This window comes from Bombus bifarius, unplaced genomic scaffold (genome assembly GCF_011952205.1).
Source record: "Bombus bifarius isolate JDL3187 unplaced genomic scaffold, Bbif_JDL3187 scf7180000008148, whole genome shotgun sequence".
In the NCBI taxonomy this organism is placed as follows: Eukaryota; Metazoa; Arthropoda; class Insecta; order Hymenoptera; family Apidae; genus Bombus; species Bombus bifarius.
In genome coordinates, this window is record NW_022884475.1 from 981,147 (window position 1) to 998,056 (window position 16,910).

Consider the following 16,910-nt stretch of genomic DNA (forward strand, 5'->3'; position numbering starts at 1 on the left):
AATCCGAACTTCGACATTGACGAACGGATATGGGTGTCGCAACCGCTCATATTCCCCGTGGTATATACGTATAAAATACTCATATATCTCACAACCAGAAGTTAATAATCAGAATTGTACCGCTTCTCCCGTGCATACAAGAAAATAAATAAACATAGAAAAAAAGCTTGGCCATAAGTAACTTTTTTCATCGCATATATATATATATATATATATATATATATATATATATATATATGTATATAATATAATATAATATAATATAATATAATATAATATAATATAATATATATTTTTATTCTGTTATTATTCGAGCTATATATATATATATATATATATATATATATATATATATATATATATAAATTGTCCGTTCCCTTATGTAAGTATGATCGTTTACAAAAGCTACTGTTTCAGTATCACTTGCCGTCGATCACGCTTTAATGCACATATGCTTTTCGATAAATCGTGTGAAAGTAAACGTGTGTATAATATAATATAATTTGAAACTGCGTGAATCGTTGGCTTACTTTTTTTCGTTTTGTCTTATCCGTGTTTGCTTAAACGTATATTATAATTATTCACCTTGTACCATACCGAATCGATAAAACTTTATGATTGTCTAATATTTTTAATATAACTATATATTATAAATTACGCTTATCTTATTCTAACGGTGCTCCTTACCAGTAGCACGCTAGGGGCGATTGAGTATTTCTGTACGGCATGTCTTTTGTAACACCCGTTACACATAGAATAACATCGATAGTAATAAAAATATAAACATTATTTCGTTTCATTTTTAAACTTTAAATCATACAATTATAATTTAATAGCTAGATAGTACGTACAAAATCAAATGCCAGCACCTCGTTTAACGAGACGGATTACGTTTGAAAGTGCATCAATCACGCACACTAGTTAAGTGTAAATAAAAATACTTTCCTGCCGTTGAAATACTCACAGTGAAATAATCGTGAAGATAGCGAGAGAAAAAAAAGAGGCGAATTATATAGAACATAATTCTAATACAAAAGTATTTAACTTAATCTTAATTTTTATTTATCCGAACAATATTAAACATTAAGAAATACGCGATAGTATTAAGAATCATATAAAACATACATATTGAATGTGTGAAAGATGAAAATAAAACTTATTTTACAATACTTTATCTTTGATTTATAATAAAGAATTCTACTTAAATAGAAATACTTTTCATTGATAGTCGATTTACATTTTCATTTTCTTTCATTTTTGTGAATACACCTTAAATGCAACGCAACTCAAAAAAGTCCAACTATTCTAGGTAATTTAAGTACCAATTGTGCTTGATTTCGTCAAAAAGAAATGAATAAAAATATGTTTTATACAGCTGTTTTATGCAAATTCACATTGGTCTTTTTTTGTGATGTTTAATGAAATGATCAAAATTATACGATAAAGTTACTTTATATCAACATTCATTTAATGTAAATGTTCTAGAAAATATGTGTATACAGAAAGTTAATACCCAAAATCATAAATTGATTTAAAATATTTAGTAACTTAAATTCATAGTATCACATGGTGCTGCCATCCAATATTGTAGGTGTGTAAGTGTGTACATAACGATGGCTATATTATATTTCTAGGCCATAGAACTCCGTCACTTATTGGCTATGAAGTATTTAAGTATATTATTGGGTTTTGGTTTACTAGTCGTCGGCCAGGAACGGGTCACTTCTCTTTGTATATCGATGGGTAAAGATTTAAGAACTGCCGCATCAATTTTCGGAGATAATTGCATTGGTGATGAAGGACTGAGTCGAAGATCAGCCATTTCGTTGCTCGGAGATTCTCTACGTCCACTCAACCATACCTCCAATCTAGTCTTTTTTGGTAAAGGTTCTATTTCGTTCAATACATCATCGTCCGCACTCTGGTTGTTAGCACCTATTGATTTCGAAACTGGTGAGGAGGTGGTACTCATCGTAGAACCGTCGTTACTATCTTGATTTACGCTCATTGGTGATCCGAGATTAATGTCGGAAACGCCTTCTTCCGAGCTTATATCTAGAACAGACTGAACAGCGACCTGTTTTCGCAAGAAAGATGTAATACTATTCTTTCCAGAAGATCTCTCTTCGAATTTCGTGAAAGCAACTCCTAAAAGAGTTAAATGGAATGGTTTAGAAACATCGACAGTACGGTGAAATAGTTTCATTGCTAGTGCCAACATTTTAGCATGATCATAAACACCAGATTTTGTAGAAGGCAATAGGTGTTTCGGTAAAGCGCATTGTCGAGTTTCTCTTTTACCAGAAGTTGGTTTATTAAAATCATGTTTCCTAACAGTTAATCTCATAGCAATGGGAATTCTACCATCCTCCATAGCTAATTCTGTTAATCTTCTCAGAAGTGCTCCTAGTCTTGATTCTACTTCAGCTACCAAAGAAACACTCTTGAAACCATCTTCTAAACCTATACTCTGCCTCTTTCCTGTTGGTTTAACGACGGTCTCGTCGATACCTTCGGCATTATCTTTTAATTTTCGTGCTAAATCAATACCAATTTTCATCTCTAAGGTTTCCAAAGGTGTTTTTCTTAGATCATCCACTGTTTTTATGTTGTTGGAAATTAACAATTGTGCAGTTTTTTGCCCAACACCTGGTATTTTAGATACAGATCCTATAGTAGACAAGAACATAGGTGCACTGCATGGGAATACTAGTGTTTGATGATTTGGTTTATGTAATGATCCCACCAGTTTTGCTAAAAGCTTATTATGTGCTATTCCAGCACTGCATGTAATATGCAAGTCTTTATAAATTCGTTTTCTTATTTCTGCTGCAATTTTGGAAGCTATAATTAATCGAGCATGACAGCCACAAGGACATTCTTCTTCGGAGGTACCAAATACTTTACCAACTGGATTTTCATCTTCCATGTTAATACTTAAATTTAACTCTGAATTATTTCCAGAATTCATATATTTTTGTACAATAGAAGTTACGTCCATAAAATTGTCATCAAGACCCAATCTTTCAACTAATGGAGTAAACTGATGCAATATCTCCAGTACTTTAGCAGAATAGTGACGATAGTTTGTTAAATCTTCACCATTTACCAACACCAGTCCTGGACATAATTGTAAAGCTTCCTGTACTGACATACATTTTTTTATTCCATGTTCTCGTGCTAAATAATTGCTTGTCACTACTATACTTTTTTGTTGCACCCCCAATGGTTTGCCTTGTAGCTCTGGATGCCTAAGCATCTCTATTTGAGCATAGAAACAATCAACATCTATATGAATTATGGTTCTCGGATGTCTGATAATTGCATCAAATTCAATAGAATCCATTGAGGTCAATTTACAAACAATATTATACATATAATCTTTATCACATAAGTGACTTATTCAATATTTCAACATAGTATAATCTGTAATAGTAATAAATACTCAATTAGCATTATAAATGGTAAAACTAAATGATTTGTAAATAATTATCATTATTAACATATTACAATTATCAACATAATGAATAAAGCCAAATAGTAAAATTAGTTTATTACCTTTTTCAAAAACAAATTTGCTGAAAAATATATTCTTAAGTGCAGATTTTCATTTTATTCATGACACTAACAAAGAGTAATTTTCTTTATTATTTACACACACGTTATTAACACACTTTAGCATAAATTTTTACAATAATTTTTGAATATAGAAGTGTTTGCTTGTCGATATGTTTAATTGTAGACGTATATCTAAAAAATAGGTTAAGTTGTGCAGTCAAACATACAAACTGTTTATTATTTTTAACTTACATATGGAGACTTATAATTGTATAACAAGTTATCATTTTCGTTCTTAAATAAACTACTCCATAGCACGGCTATTAAAATAGTTTATTATTATTTCTCAGAACTTTCCTTAGATCATAAAGTAAGGTTACCATTATTTAGTGTTCATTTGGAAGCTATATCTCACAACCACATAGAATATTAACGTATAGATATATTTTTATTTTCCAGAAATCCGTTAGATCACATTGAACGGACATTAATTTGTAGTTGGAGCTGTTAAAAAACACGAATGACTCACTTCTGAAAGCCACATCAACTTCTTGTAAATTTCATTGAAGAAATATATTCTTTTTACTGCTGATAAGTTTCGACTGCTAGCACGAAACAAAACTACCGTAAAAACTAAATAGAAATTTGTTTACAAACTGTAATGCGACTAATTTATTTTTCACATGGTAGCCATGTTTTGAATTATTAAAGATACCTTTGTGTGTGTGTGTGTGTGTGTGTGTGTGTGTGTGTGTTTATAATTGCATTCTAAATATTGGTGCATATGAATGTTTTAAGATAGATGCACGTATCATCATTTTATGATACAAATATATTTTTCACTAGAGACAGCACACCACAGACTTTTATACAGCACATATTTACATAATGGTGCGTTTTCATGAAGTGATAGCCAATAATATTTAAAATAAACTAGGGGAATTATTTAAAATACATAGATAAAATCTAAAATAAAACTTATGTTTCCCCTAGATATAATCCAATCATATTGTAGATCATTTAGTAAGAATATATCATGAATATAGTAAAGATGAATTACTATAAAAATAGATACTCCAGAAAATTTGATAGGTTTTATATCGTATTGTGCACTTGTGTTTCTAATATATGACTGTGTTTCGTTATCGTAATTTGCATTTGCAATTTTTATATATTTTTAAAACATTTTATATTGCACATCAGTTACAAAGAAATGCTAAAGGTTTGGTTGGACGTTTGCAATCTAATAGATGAAATATAACCAGCAAATATATTCAAAGATTTTCCTCCGCGTGTACACTCACTAAAAGTTTAAGAAGACGAAGACAACTTGAAACTATGATTTCCTTGAAACTTCTGTACTTCTTTTACAGCTCTTTTTCTAACATTAATTAACAAAGAAATTATTATAATGTTGTACATTTATTGAATTATACAAATTGAAGTTGAACTCCAAATAAATTGTTAGCAGCCATCTTGGAAAACCCTTTTTCGCATTTCGAACGAACGAAGTGTCAAATATCGATAATTACTTCATCGCACACGGTTGAACTAAAAATTTTTATGGGAATTGAGCTTTCCTCGAAAAGTTAGATTTTTTAAAACGATCTCGAAATTGAAATGTAAAAATCAATTTCGCGCCATAAAATAGTATTATTCGATACTCGCACTTAAAAAGCAAGAAAAATATAGAAGCGAGTTGCGATACAAACAACTCGAATAAGTAAGGGGTAGGAGAATTTTTGTATTGAAAGTTGGAAATAATATAGGCAAGACGGCTTCGCAAAAAAAATCGTCTAAGAAGATGGCGGAGACCAAAGAATTAGAGGTGAGTGAGGTATTAAAAGTGGTGCAGTGCAGTTAGATTATGTGTGAAATTTTAGAGAAAAGTCGGCAAGTCTGCATTGTGAATTTGTCGTGGTTATATCCGGGTTATCAGCGATTTATTTGCGTCAGTGAATTATATTACTAGACGCTTAGTACTTGTTAAGCGCGTTTTTCTTCATTATTGTTATAATTATTTTTTTTCTTCGGTGAAATATTGAGATTAATCAATAGAATTTTTTTTACGATATATTGTGCTTATAATTATGTTGCCTTTACCGAATAAAGCTTATAAAAAACGTCAATATCTTCATAATCACAGGTAACCTAAATATTTTTTTTTTTAAATTAAAATCGTTGTCAGTGTTTCTTTATTATTAATCATATGTATTTTATTCGTAAATATTGTTGGACGAATGATATTATCTATGATTGCAAAAATAAATTCTGTTTCATTATTGTATTTTTCTCATTCAATATGGATATGGATGAAAATACTCTATGTGTGTGGTGTGATTGTCTGTAGAATAGAAAACTTGAAGTATGATCTTTATGCCTGGTATTTCCAATTCTATTCCGTATTTCTGCAATTATGTTTATACAAGCCAATATAATAGATAAAATGTTTCTTATGTAATTGAATTGAAATAAATAGAATTGATAATAAATTTAAATGTTAATTTGTTTTTTATTAATACATTGTTATTTATAAAATATATTTTTCTTTCATCAAAATAACAGTTTAGAATAAGTGTATTATATAAAATGTATGCATGCTATAATTTTATGATTGCAGAATATGATATTGAGTTTTCGAGTGTCTGAACTTCAGATGCTTCTTGGTTTTGCTGGTAGAAATAAATCAGGTAGAAAGAACGAATTACAAGCACGTGCACTAGAATTGTTACGTTTGAGATCCCATCCAATTCAACTCAAAATACGTGAATTATATAAATCCATACAGTGAGTATAAGATTTATTAATGACAATACAATTGTTCTTGTAGATTGTACTAAATCATTAACTACCTCTATCACCATTTATTAAATTTTTAATTATTTTGTTTGTTTATTTTAGTGAAGTGTTGAAAATGATTTTCTTTTTATATCTACTATGGCATATTGTTATACTTTAAGTATTATAAATGTCAGTGGATTATTGAGATAAAGTCCCAAACTCATTTTTTTGTTTCAAAATTTTGTTTAGAGCTGATCAATTAGCTGCACATCAAATGTATGGTCAAACAGGTAGTTCTGGGGAGCCACAAATAGATCAAAACATGCATTCCAGAAATTATTACACAACAAGGTAAATATATAGAACAAACAGATAGATAATACAAAGAAAATAAGTTTATGAAGAACATATATAATTAATTATATAAGATATATTTAACAATGTTGTTTTTTACTTGTAATTAATGTAAAGACAAGCTATCAGTCAACAGCAACAGTCACAGTCTTCAGTTTCTAGTGGAAAGGATTTACCACCTGCACATCAAGCATCTCTACCTCAAGCACCTAGAACAAATCCAGTCTATCAGTCAACAGCGTATGCCAACGTAACACCACAAGTAAGTTATGTAATGTGATTTCTATATAAAATTATATAAAACTTCTATATTATTTTTTGTAGTGGTTTTTTAATATTCATATGACATATTAATATTTCAGCAAACAACAAGTGCAGCCTATAATCCATATCCATATGCACCAAAAGTTTTACCATCACCATTGCAAATACAACCTAGAAATCAATATCCTGTTCATCCAGATGTTAGACTTAGAAAGCTACCTTTTTTTGATTTATTGGCTGAATTGCTGAAGCCATCTAGTTTAATGCCTCAAGGATCTATGAGACTTCAAGAGAATACATTTATGTTTCATTTAACACCACAGCAGTCAACAGATGTAGCAAGTTCACGAGATTGTCGTGCAGGAAGTAAAATGGATTACACAGTACAAGTACATTTTACAGGGAGAGTCTGTTTCTTAATGTTAACCCCTTAATCTACAACTACGGGCATAGCCCGTAGTACGGTGATCGGGCCAAACGTAAATATTACGAGCATAGCCCGCAATAGATGATCGGACCAAACGTAAATCGACCCAAAATTTTCGAACGTAAATCGTAGTTTAAGGGGTTAAATTTATATTTTTGATTGTTGAGTCTACAATCTGTGTTATGGCTATTTCAGATACAGATGCGATTTTGTTTGCAAGAAACATCGTGTGAACAAGAGGACTGTTTTCCACCAAGCATTGCAGTAAAAGTTAATGGAAAACTATGTCCTTTACCTGTTAGTAGACAGAAATATAAAGAATATACATATACATATACACATGAAAATATTATTTCTTTATCCTAAATTGAAAGTATAGTAAAATGTTTTACTTTCACAAATGAAATGTTTTATTTTTTATTTCAGAATCCAATACCTACTAATAAGCCGGGAGTAGAACCAAAGAGGCCGCCACGGCCTGTCAATATTAGTCCTCTAGTTAAATTATCTCCTACTGTAGCGAATCAAATTCACGTGACGTGGTCGGCAGACTACGGCAGACGATACGCAATTGCGATATATTTAGTTCGAAAGCTTTCAAGTGCTGAATTATTATCAAGGTTAAAAAGTAGGGGAGTTCGACATTCGGATTATACAAGAGGTTTAAGTAAGTAGTTATGTAATTAGAACTATTTGGTGTTGTTGAAAATGAATGCTATTGAAATAATGATCTTTTTAGTTAAGGAGAAACTTAACGAAGATGCGGATAGTGAAATAGCGACAACATCGCTTAGAGTATCGTTAGCTTGTCCGTTAGGCAAGATGCGAATGTGTACACCATGTCGTGCATCGACATGTTCACATTTACAATGTTTTGATGCATCCCTATTCCTTCAAATGAATGAAAGAAAACCGACATGGAATTGCCCAGTTTGTGATAAGCCAGCATTATATGATAATCTCGTTATCGATGGCTACTTTCAAGAAGTGTTGAACTCTAAGAAACTATTGCCAGATGTAAATGAAATTCAATTATTGCAAGATGGGTCATGGGAAAATTTGGTTCTAAAGAAAGAAAAGGATAAGGAGAAGAGTGAAACAAAAGTTGTTACAAATTCGCAAGATCGTAAAATCGATGTGGATACAGTCGACCTCGGTGAGATTTTATTTCATTCTAATATGTGTAAAGATATGACATATTTAAAAATAAATGTTTTTATGTTTATGAGTGTTTACATATAAATGGGTAATCATATCACTGTTTAGATGAAAGCAATCTTACACCTCCAAAGGAAAAGAAACGAGCTGTTATTATTGATCTAATATCAGACAGTGATGATGATGATGAACGTACCACACCAACACAAAGTACAAAAAAGATAGCTAGTGGTACTTCTTCGCCAAAGAAGTCACAAACTAGCTCCATTAGCAGTACAAGTGAATCACCAGAATTGATGATAATTGATTTAGAATAGAATATTTTATATCTATTGCTACTATTAAATTGCCAAATTTTGTATAGGACAAAAACCAAAATTTTTTTGTTCTGTGATCATTTAAAAAAAAAAGTTCTACATAAAGTTAAGTATAAGTGAATTCATGACATTTTTACTTTTGGTACTTAAAACTGAAACTGGTACTTAAAGAAAAAGAAAGGAGCAAAATAATATTTCTTTTTAACTGTAACAACTTAGCATTCCTTTGTATAATCAATATATATATATATTATATATATTATATATATATTATATATATTATATATATTATATATATTATATATATTATATATATTATATATATTATATATATATTATATATATTATATATATATATATATATATATATATATATATATAGGGGGAGAGAGAGAGAGAGAGAGTGAGAGAGAGAGAGAGAGGGAGTGATTGCATATTATTTTAATTGATGAAAGGAAAAAATGTAAATTAACGTCTCGAAAATCAAACTAAATCTAATTAATAAGATACCTTAGTATAGTTTTTCATTATCGAAAACATCATTGTGGAATTTCATCCAAAATAATAAAACTATTTTTATTTTGTAGTATAAGCCTCTTATTAGCCTTGACATGTAAATGAAAGAGGAAAATAAAAGGTGCAAATATTTATATTAATATAAATATGTTAATTATATTACTAGCGTTATTAATGTAATTAAATTTGAGTCCTCTTGAAATTGTTTCTTTATTAAGTTTCTTAGTTGATCAGGGTTAATAAAACTGCTTAGACTATATTTGCTATAGACTTTCTGTTTGTGAAATTCGGTCTAAAGTTATAAGGAATAAAATAGATAAAATTCATATAAATAGAATATTAATAATTTAATACTTTTGTATTATGGTTTTTATACGTAAGTCATATGTTCCACGAATCTCAAAGTTTATACGTCTTGCATAGGGATAGAGATTGTATTTGCATTTGGATACATAGAATTGCGAAACGCTATTCCAGAAAGTTGTTGGTCCACAGGTTCTCTTGTATCATATAAACTTGGTGCTTGAAATATTATGCCAAGTGTTCCACCAGTACATGCCAATGTAAAAACCCAAAGAAAAAGTCTATCTAAAATCATAGCTACGAATTTCCAATCTTCTATAACCTGGAAATATTAAAAAATATATGAGGGAAAAATGTATCATATATTATTTCGAGAAGTTATATATATATATATATACTATTTTTAAAAAAGAATTTTTAGAATTGAAGCCTTAAATTGTCAAGAAAAGTATCAAAAGTAAAACATGAATATTCAAACAATGAATTGTTGAATTATTGATCAACTTACTTCATTATCCTTATCTGCATTTTTTATATGTTGAGCAATAAAACGCACACCCTTTAAAGCTGATATGACATCGGGAGACAAGTGTCGTGGCATCGTATTTTCACTATCAGTGACTGCAACAGTATCTCATTGTTAATGTACATTTCAGAAACTATTACATGACATTAATTGTAATATAACGTGCTGCGCCATATACATCCATGAATTATAGGGTTACTGTTAATTCCAATACACGTTTATTTATTTCAATCGCTATCATGTAATTCTTTATATGTGTCATAGAATGCACTGTCACAATACATTTGATTAATAAAATTTTGTATTAATTATATTATATATTGTAGAGTAATTTAAATATTTACCTGATGCATGCGGTATATGCCGGGCATCGTCTTCTCGTATATTTTTATACTGCGAGGTGACACTTTCGAATCCATCTGGACTTCCTTTCAATTCCAGTGGGTAATCACTAACACTATCAGGAAAACTGTAATGTATACTCCTGAAAAGTTTTCTATTTCAGGATTCGATAAACAGTAGTATAATTACCTAAAATCTATTTCATTAGTATATCCACTATCCATGTACGTATCATCATATTCTGGAGTTGAATACGGTGTCCGACGCATCATTAAAAGTCGCGGCATCCAATTTAAAAATACTCGTCTAACCCAGGGTGACATGTTGTGCGTAGATGGAGACCTATATAAGAAATTTATACGTAACTTTAGGTAATTTATAAATAGGATACTATAATTAATGTTTAATCTAGAATTATTACAATGGAATTTAGTTTACCGAAAATGAACATTTAAAACGCATACGGTAATCCATATCGACAAAGTGACTAAAATCATGGTAAATAGCAAATATTTTCCTAAAAGTGGTATAGCTAGTGACGTTGGTGGAATAATTTCGGCTAATAGTAAAAAGAACACCGTCAACGAGAGGAGAATGGAAGAACACAACGATACCTGTAAAAATTCAATTTTTTACAGTATAAATACCTTTTCGTTTATTTATTATTCTCTGTAATGCTTACTTTTTCACCTGAATCACTTGGTAGATAAAAGACAAGTACCGTAAGGAACGTAATACCCACGCAAGGAATTATTAAGTTGACTGTGTAGAATAATGTCTTTCTTCGCATCGTAATATTAAATGTAATATCTGTATGAATTATATCAAAATGCACTTACATTTCGTATCGTTGTATAAATTGTATGTTAATATAGATGTCAAATATATTTATTTACTCACCAGAATAAGGTTCTGTGCAACATGGATAATATTCTTCGTTTCTGGATGCTGGTACTTCTAAAATGTCCCATTCAACTGATAAGTAGAAGTCGCTTAAATCTATTCCTATTGCAACCAAATTGCTACCACTTTCTTGTTTCATATGTTTCAGATCCACCTGTCAGTAAAAGTTTTTACAAAGTATTTTTGGTAAATAACATTGACGTCAATTATTTGTATTTTCAAATTAATTTATTTCTATTTGATTTGTATTAAAAAAATTATTTATGATTAACGATATTTTTGAATTATAACCTGAGCGCCATTGTACGTCCATGAGCCGAATTTCATAATACACGATTGTTCGTCAAATGGGAAATATTCGACGTTAATCTCACAGGATGATTTGTAAATCGCAGGCGGTTTCCAAGATACTTCACCGGTATACTTTAATGTAGCCTTTGTCATAAGCGTTACTTCGTAATTGCCATCGGCACTATGAAATTATATTTAATTGATGTCTTTTTATGATTATCAAATTCAATACTTGCTAATAAGTTGTAACATACATCAAAACTTACTTATTGTATAGGACAATATCTGGTAGCCAAATATTTTCAGAAGGCACGTATAGCATTTCTACGCCACCGTATTCTTCTGGATCCCATCGTAGTTTATAGTCGATCCATTCCTAAAATGCATAATATCGACAGTGAATAAAATATGTTTATAAAGATAGGTATATTTCTTCAGCAGCTCTTACCTGTTCCACCCAGACGTTGGTAGTCATCACCTGATTTTTTAAATTCTGTAAATTAAAAAAAATATTAACAATACCTTTATTGAATAAAAAACAACCAAAATCACAAAATATGACTTTATACCATCTCAATTAGCTGCGAGAGCTTTAAACCAAGCTTTACTGTTAAGGTTTCGGTGTTGTTCTTCACAGGGCGTATAAGTCTATTATAATTCGACAACAAGTCATCATAAAGTCTTTTTGTGTCAGGGTTTGCCTCGTAAATTTTTAACCCAACAGCACCTAGAAGAAATACAAATCTTTTTAGTCATAATTTCTACTCTTTATGTAAGAACAATCGAGTTCATCGCATTCAAATCACACGACAACATGAAACATACATTACGATATAATTCTTAAAAAATTTAAATGATTCTCAATCACTTACAATGTAAAAAGGTGAAACACTTACCGAATATAATGTGAAGGGCATTAAGAAGAATACTAAACGTCAATATTCGCATTTTAAATGTAACTATTTACAAATTTGTGTAAGATTGAGATGGCAGTGACCACTCCCAGTAGAAACACTTTCACCTATGCACACATATACAATAATTTTTAAGTTAACCTAATTAAATGTAAAAAGAATCGATATCATATTAGATATTTTTCTTCCAGGTGACAAGTGGAAAACCTTATCAGTAGAAAATGAGCGTTCTGCATCCCACTGGACCAAAATCGATATCCGAAGTTAGCGCCATGACACTTGCTCCAGTTTGCACTTCAATGTATTTCGTCTGTTACAAATTCACATCTCAGCGCATGCGCATTAACGATGCGCGCACATCTTTTTCAAATCGTCCACAGGTTGGCGCCTTCAGTCTGTACCAAATCACGTACAAGCATTTTTCGTCTTAAGATTTGTTTTCGTTTTGTTTTGTTTCAGTGGATTTATGTTGTATTCGTTTCAATGCGTTCATAAAGGTAACTAAAATGAATTGTTAGCTGTTTTTTACTTTTGTATTTTAATTAGGTAGTAAATATTATTTGTTTGAACGTTTTAATTCAGATTTCTTAAAAATGAATTACCGACGTTGTATGAATCTTGTTCGTCAGGTAGCGCACTCTGTACTATAATGTAGTAGAAGCCAAATGCACCCTTGCAATTCTTTTGGAATACTATTCACAGAACATCATTATGAAATGGTATTTTATACAAATTTTTTATTAGTATAATTACGATAGAGATATTTTTCATGATACCTAAGAGTTCAATATATTCGATACATCCTTTCTTCTACGGTAAAATGATGTGTACTGTATCATGATTTTTTATATGTTTCGTAGCCACTTTGACGTGCATTTTTCTCAATACGTACAATCTTTTATCAGACGCAATGTTTACCAAATGCAACTTTGTAGGAAGTATTTTTCATTGATTTACTTGTAAGCTGTTTTATATAATTAAATTAATCGTAGATGTTTGAACATTTTGTTATAATATATAATATTCATCATCTAACCTTTCTTGCTTTTGCAAATTTATAAAAAAGAGAATATTATTTATATATACTTAACAGTTTGTATATTATTCATCAAATACGATCAATAGGTACTGCCAGGAAAGGAATTGAACACTCAAAGACAACCTACTTAACGCTATATGCTCGTAAGAGGTTAATTAAAAGCGAAGCGTAACAATCGATAGGCAAGAAAGGGTAGAACATCGACATCACTCCACGCAGCACTCGTAAAAGAGTAGGACCATTGTGGATTAAAGTTTTATTATAAAAATCTATAACGATGCTCATAGAATTGAATTGAATCCTCAACTCTGTCAATTTAGCATCTCGTAAAGTAGAAAAATCCTCTAGCCTTTCCTAGAGCATCGATCACAGTACAAAACCACGTTCATGTTTCAGACAATGGTCGCGTGTCTAGAAAACATCGTAATTATGTCAAAGGAGTAACTGCGGAAGTGTAAAGTACTCCGGGCATGTTGCAGCGAAAATTACGCTTGAAACGGAGATATATGTTCTTCACAAAAGTAGCATCCGTAGTGTAACAGCTCTCCTAGGAAGGATCGACTTGCGACCGCACAATATCCCACGTATATACGATTATCGATCAAGGATACGTAAACAGCCGTGGTATAGTTGCGCACACGCGGCGACCAGGCCACTTAGCGTATGTTTGTTTAGTACCTTTTACGACTATATTGTCCGGGCATGTGTTAGATTACGGAGCAGCCAGTGTCTGGCGCATAGCTGAGGGTTGGGTGGTACGGCGCCGTGCTTCGAGAGGGTCATTTATAACTGTTATCGCGAGACTTACTAGCCCACTTACTACCTCCACTGTGTCTATTCTCCACCCACTCTTCTATTCTACTGGAAGAAACGTAAGCGCGAGATGCGCCAGTCCACCGAACCTGCTGGTCATTCTAGCACGGTTTTTTATTCGGTCATCTTGCATTATGCCAGAGAATAAAATCTTTGAGTAACGACATCATTTTCAGGAAATCTTGATTTTTACCGCCAGTGTTCTATGAGAAAAATTGGCAGTTGTTTGTTTTTTCTGTTCCTTTCCATTAGTTAGTTTATATTCTATAGATGATTTGTACATTATAATTAATTGTAAAATAGAATTATGGTCTCGAGTTATATTGCGATCTTTCCTAATAAAGCAAGGTAGTAATGGTTGGCTGTATTGTTTTCCTTAAATATAAAATTATTTAGAAATTCATAGTCGAGAAACTATAGGCGAGTGAGGAAGGTTATTTTACGTAAAATATATAATTGTTGCTGGACTAATTACAATCCCGTTTTCATTAGCTTTGGGACTTGTAACCGTAATAGCTGTGCACACAGTCCTAATCCTTTGTTCTCACAAAGCCACTTTGAGTGGCGAACTGACCGGACTGAATGCGAACTTTGGACATAGCGTTTAAGGTTGGTAATATGCTAGCTTTACATAAATCTGCGTGATAACTAATGTGCAAACTTTCATATTTATTGAGATAACCGGATACAATTATATATTAAACGTTGTTAATATAATATATTTTCCTAATTCATGTTTGCTACAGACACACAGATTAGAAGATTAATTTTTAAAAACGGCTGATTGAGATCTCACTTCACGAAGTATGAGTCGTTTAGAAGTTTAGACGATGAAGATAAAACTGACGGCACCTACTGAAAGTTTAAATCTTTCATGTTCGTCGAACGAACATGAAATTGTCGATATTACGTTCGTGGTTGTTACACAGATTATAACGTTTACAGGGTTGAAACAGAGTTTTATTTGTTAGACTACGTTTCGCGTGAAACGAGAAAGCGTCCCGACATTCGTATTACAACCGATAGCTCATCGTTATCGAGGACATTTCTCATCGCGTTTTTGTCCGTCGTTTCGGGACGGGGCACTTAATCCTAATATGGAAATATGTCGTGCACTCCGCAAGCCGACGATTAATGCGAATAAATCGATTTTTGGCGTAGGGATACGACGGTTACCGCCAAATCCTGGAAGCCACGCCAAGTGGCGGAAACACGGGAATTCCATCTGGATTTACTAAGATCAGTGCCATTTAATGTGGAGCTCGATAAATCCCTTAAAAGCTGGTGGTCGGCAAGAAGACGGTGCATTACAATTTTCCAGAAAGGAGAATGGCGAACGTCTAGGGGAGACGCAGACAAATCTGCAAATGCAAGGCTTCAGGTGCCAAATGCTTTCATCGTATAACGTGAGTAACTGCCTTCCCTGTTTGCTGTCCCACATCGATCGCAATCTATGAGAATAGCAGAGCCATCCAAAAGTAAAAAATCTTACGAACGTATTCCATTTATGCTGATCGAAATACTCGCCTTATAAAATGGATACGAATCGATAGATATTAACATGTACACACACCTATATTCATAAGTACAATATTAGAACACTTATAGTAAAACAAGATATTCATGTATTTTGGATCGTTATCATGTAAAAATATAAAGTTTTAACTAATTAATTATTTCCTTATCAATGTGAATAACCGAGTACAAGACCAACAGATGTTCTGATATTTATAAACGGACGTTTACGTTAATATATTAAAATTTTAAAATATAGGCATCTGGGAGTTGAAAGTTAAATACGATATGGGGAAAACGAAGAAAACGATGTAAAAATACATTTAGTTTTATAAAGCTATGTTGCTTAAAAACATAGAATATCATTTCCATTTGCAATTACTATTCGTCGATCTTTATCCTCGATATTCCAATTGTATCAAGTATCTCCAAACTCTGATGTATTTAACTTGTCCGCTTGCACATACTTTCTTAAACATATCCATTTACGTAATTCGCTGTTTGAAACTGCTACTGCCTCTTCAACTCAGCTACATTTCCAGGATGTTCAATTTGCGACGAATTGCTCTGCGCTTAACCTCGAGAGAATTGAGAATAAATACTTTGTGTATATCAATAGAAAACTGGAATATTCGTAACGATCTGCATCTTTATAATCTACTCTTCACCAATGTTTTCCGTGAAAGTTGTGCAATCTCGACGGAGAACCGAGAGACACGGGGTCTGTTAGGATCGCTGGATGGTCAGTATCGTTCTTATGCAACGTTATCTAAACGTCGTTGTTTGCTTATGATTTCCATAATTCCGTACACTTCGTCCACGGCAGGCTCTAAAGAGCCAATATCGAGCAAAGTAGGTGTGTACTTTAATTACTAGAGATAATTACGTC

At 31.8% G+C, this 16,910-nt stretch overlaps 3 protein-coding genes across 10 annotated transcripts; 1 reads left to right on the forward strand and 2 right to left on the reverse strand.

Annotated features, from left to right (window-relative positions):
- Positions 1 to 315: 315 nt before the first annotated feature.
- On the reverse strand, positions 316 to 4,291 carry LOC117208656 (DNA polymerase iota). 3 transcript variants are annotated; one of them, XM_033449938.1, is made up of 3 exons: positions 4,088 to 4,291; positions 3,559 to 3,750; positions 316 to 3,426 (listed from the first exon to the last, which is right to left on the reverse strand). In XM_033449938.1, the coding sequence occupies exon 3, from the start codon at positions 3,374 to 3,376 to the stop codon at positions 1,649 to 1,651; it is 1,728 nt and encodes a 575-aa protein (XP_033305829.1). In that variant the 5' UTR covers positions 3,377 to 3,426; positions 3,559 to 3,750; positions 4,088 to 4,291; the 3' UTR covers positions 316 to 1,648. The 3 variants fall into 3 exon arrangements, with proteins under 3 accessions (XP_033305829.1, XP_033305828.1, XP_033305827.1); XM_033449937.1 differs by having other exon boundaries at positions 3,939 to 4,283; XM_033449936.1 differs by having other exon boundaries at positions 3,811 to 4,283.
- A 710-nt stretch (positions 4,292 to 5,001) lies between these two features.
- Positions 5,002 to 13,117, forward strand: LOC117208657 (E3 SUMO-protein ligase PIAS2). 5 transcript variants are annotated; one of them, XM_033449943.1, is made up of 9 exons: positions 5,002 to 5,386; positions 6,179 to 6,345; positions 6,589 to 6,690; positions 6,811 to 6,955; positions 7,056 to 7,346; positions 7,580 to 7,681; positions 7,811 to 8,051; positions 8,124 to 8,540; positions 12,846 to 13,117. In XM_033449943.1, exons 1-9 carry the CDS (start codon positions 5,363 to 5,365, stop codon positions 12,920 to 12,922), a joined length of 1,566 nt encoding a protein of 521 aa, XP_033305834.1. In that variant the 5' UTR covers positions 5,002 to 5,362; the 3' UTR covers positions 12,923 to 13,117. The 5 variants fall into 5 exon arrangements, with proteins under 5 accessions (XP_033305834.1, XP_033305832.1, XP_033305836.1 ...); XM_033449941.1 differs by lacking the exon at positions 12,846 to 13,117 and adding an exon at positions 8,651 to 9,017 and having other exon boundaries at positions 5,005 to 5,386; XM_033449942.1 differs by lacking the exons at positions 5,002 to 5,386; positions 12,846 to 13,117 and adding exons at positions 5,393 to 5,704; positions 8,651 to 9,017.
- LOC117208658 (acetylcholine receptor subunit beta-like 2) lies at positions 9,704 to 12,978 on the reverse strand. 2 transcript variants are annotated; one of them, XM_033449947.1, is made up of 13 exons: positions 12,862 to 12,978; positions 12,637 to 12,761; positions 12,310 to 12,467; positions 12,189 to 12,233; positions 12,007 to 12,116; positions 11,741 to 11,921; positions 11,447 to 11,603; positions 11,229 to 11,356; positions 10,985 to 11,160; positions 10,736 to 10,888; positions 10,549 to 10,661; positions 10,187 to 10,299; positions 9,704 to 10,000 (listed from the first exon to the last, which is right to left on the reverse strand). In XM_033449947.1, the coding sequence occupies exons 2-13, from the start codon at positions 12,686 to 12,688 to the stop codon at positions 9,782 to 9,784; spliced, it is 1,605 nt and encodes a 534-aa protein (XP_033305838.1). In that variant the 5' UTR covers positions 12,689 to 12,761; positions 12,862 to 12,978; the 3' UTR covers positions 9,704 to 9,781. The 2 variants fall into 2 exon arrangements, with proteins under 2 accessions (XP_033305838.1, XP_033305837.1); XM_033449946.1 differs by having other exon boundaries at positions 10,549 to 10,673.
- Positions 13,118 to 16,910: the final 3,793 nt, after the last annotated feature.

Excerpts from the sequence above, each read along its gene's own strand:
- LOC117208657 (XM_033449941.1), top strand. The coding sequence starts at position 5,363 with ATGGCGGAGACCAAAGAATTAGAG. Across the intron at positions 5,387-6,178 it reads CGGAGACCAAAGAATTAGAG|AATATGATATTGAGTTTTCG; the intron begins GTGAGTGAGGTA and ends TTATGATTGCAG. Across the intron at positions 6,691-6,810 it reads AGAAATTATTACACAACAAG|ACAAGCTATCAGTCAACAGC; the intron begins GTAAATATATAG and ends ATTAATGTAAAG.
- LOC117208656 (XM_033449938.1), bottom strand. The coding sequence starts at position 3,376 with ATGTATAATATTGTTTGTAAATTGACCTCAATGGATTCTATTGAATTT.
- LOC117208658 (XM_033449946.1), bottom strand. The coding sequence starts at position 12,688 with ATGCGAATATTGACGTTTAGTATTCTTCTTAATGCCCTTCACATTATA. Across the intron at positions 11,604-11,740 it reads GGACGTACAATGGCGCTCAG|GTGGATCTGAAACATATGAA; the intron begins GTTATAATTCAA and ends TTTTACTGACAG. Across the intron at positions 10,300-10,548 it reads GCATATACCGCATGCATCAG|TCACTGATAGTGAAAATACG; the intron begins GTAAATATTTAA and ends ATACTGTTGCAG.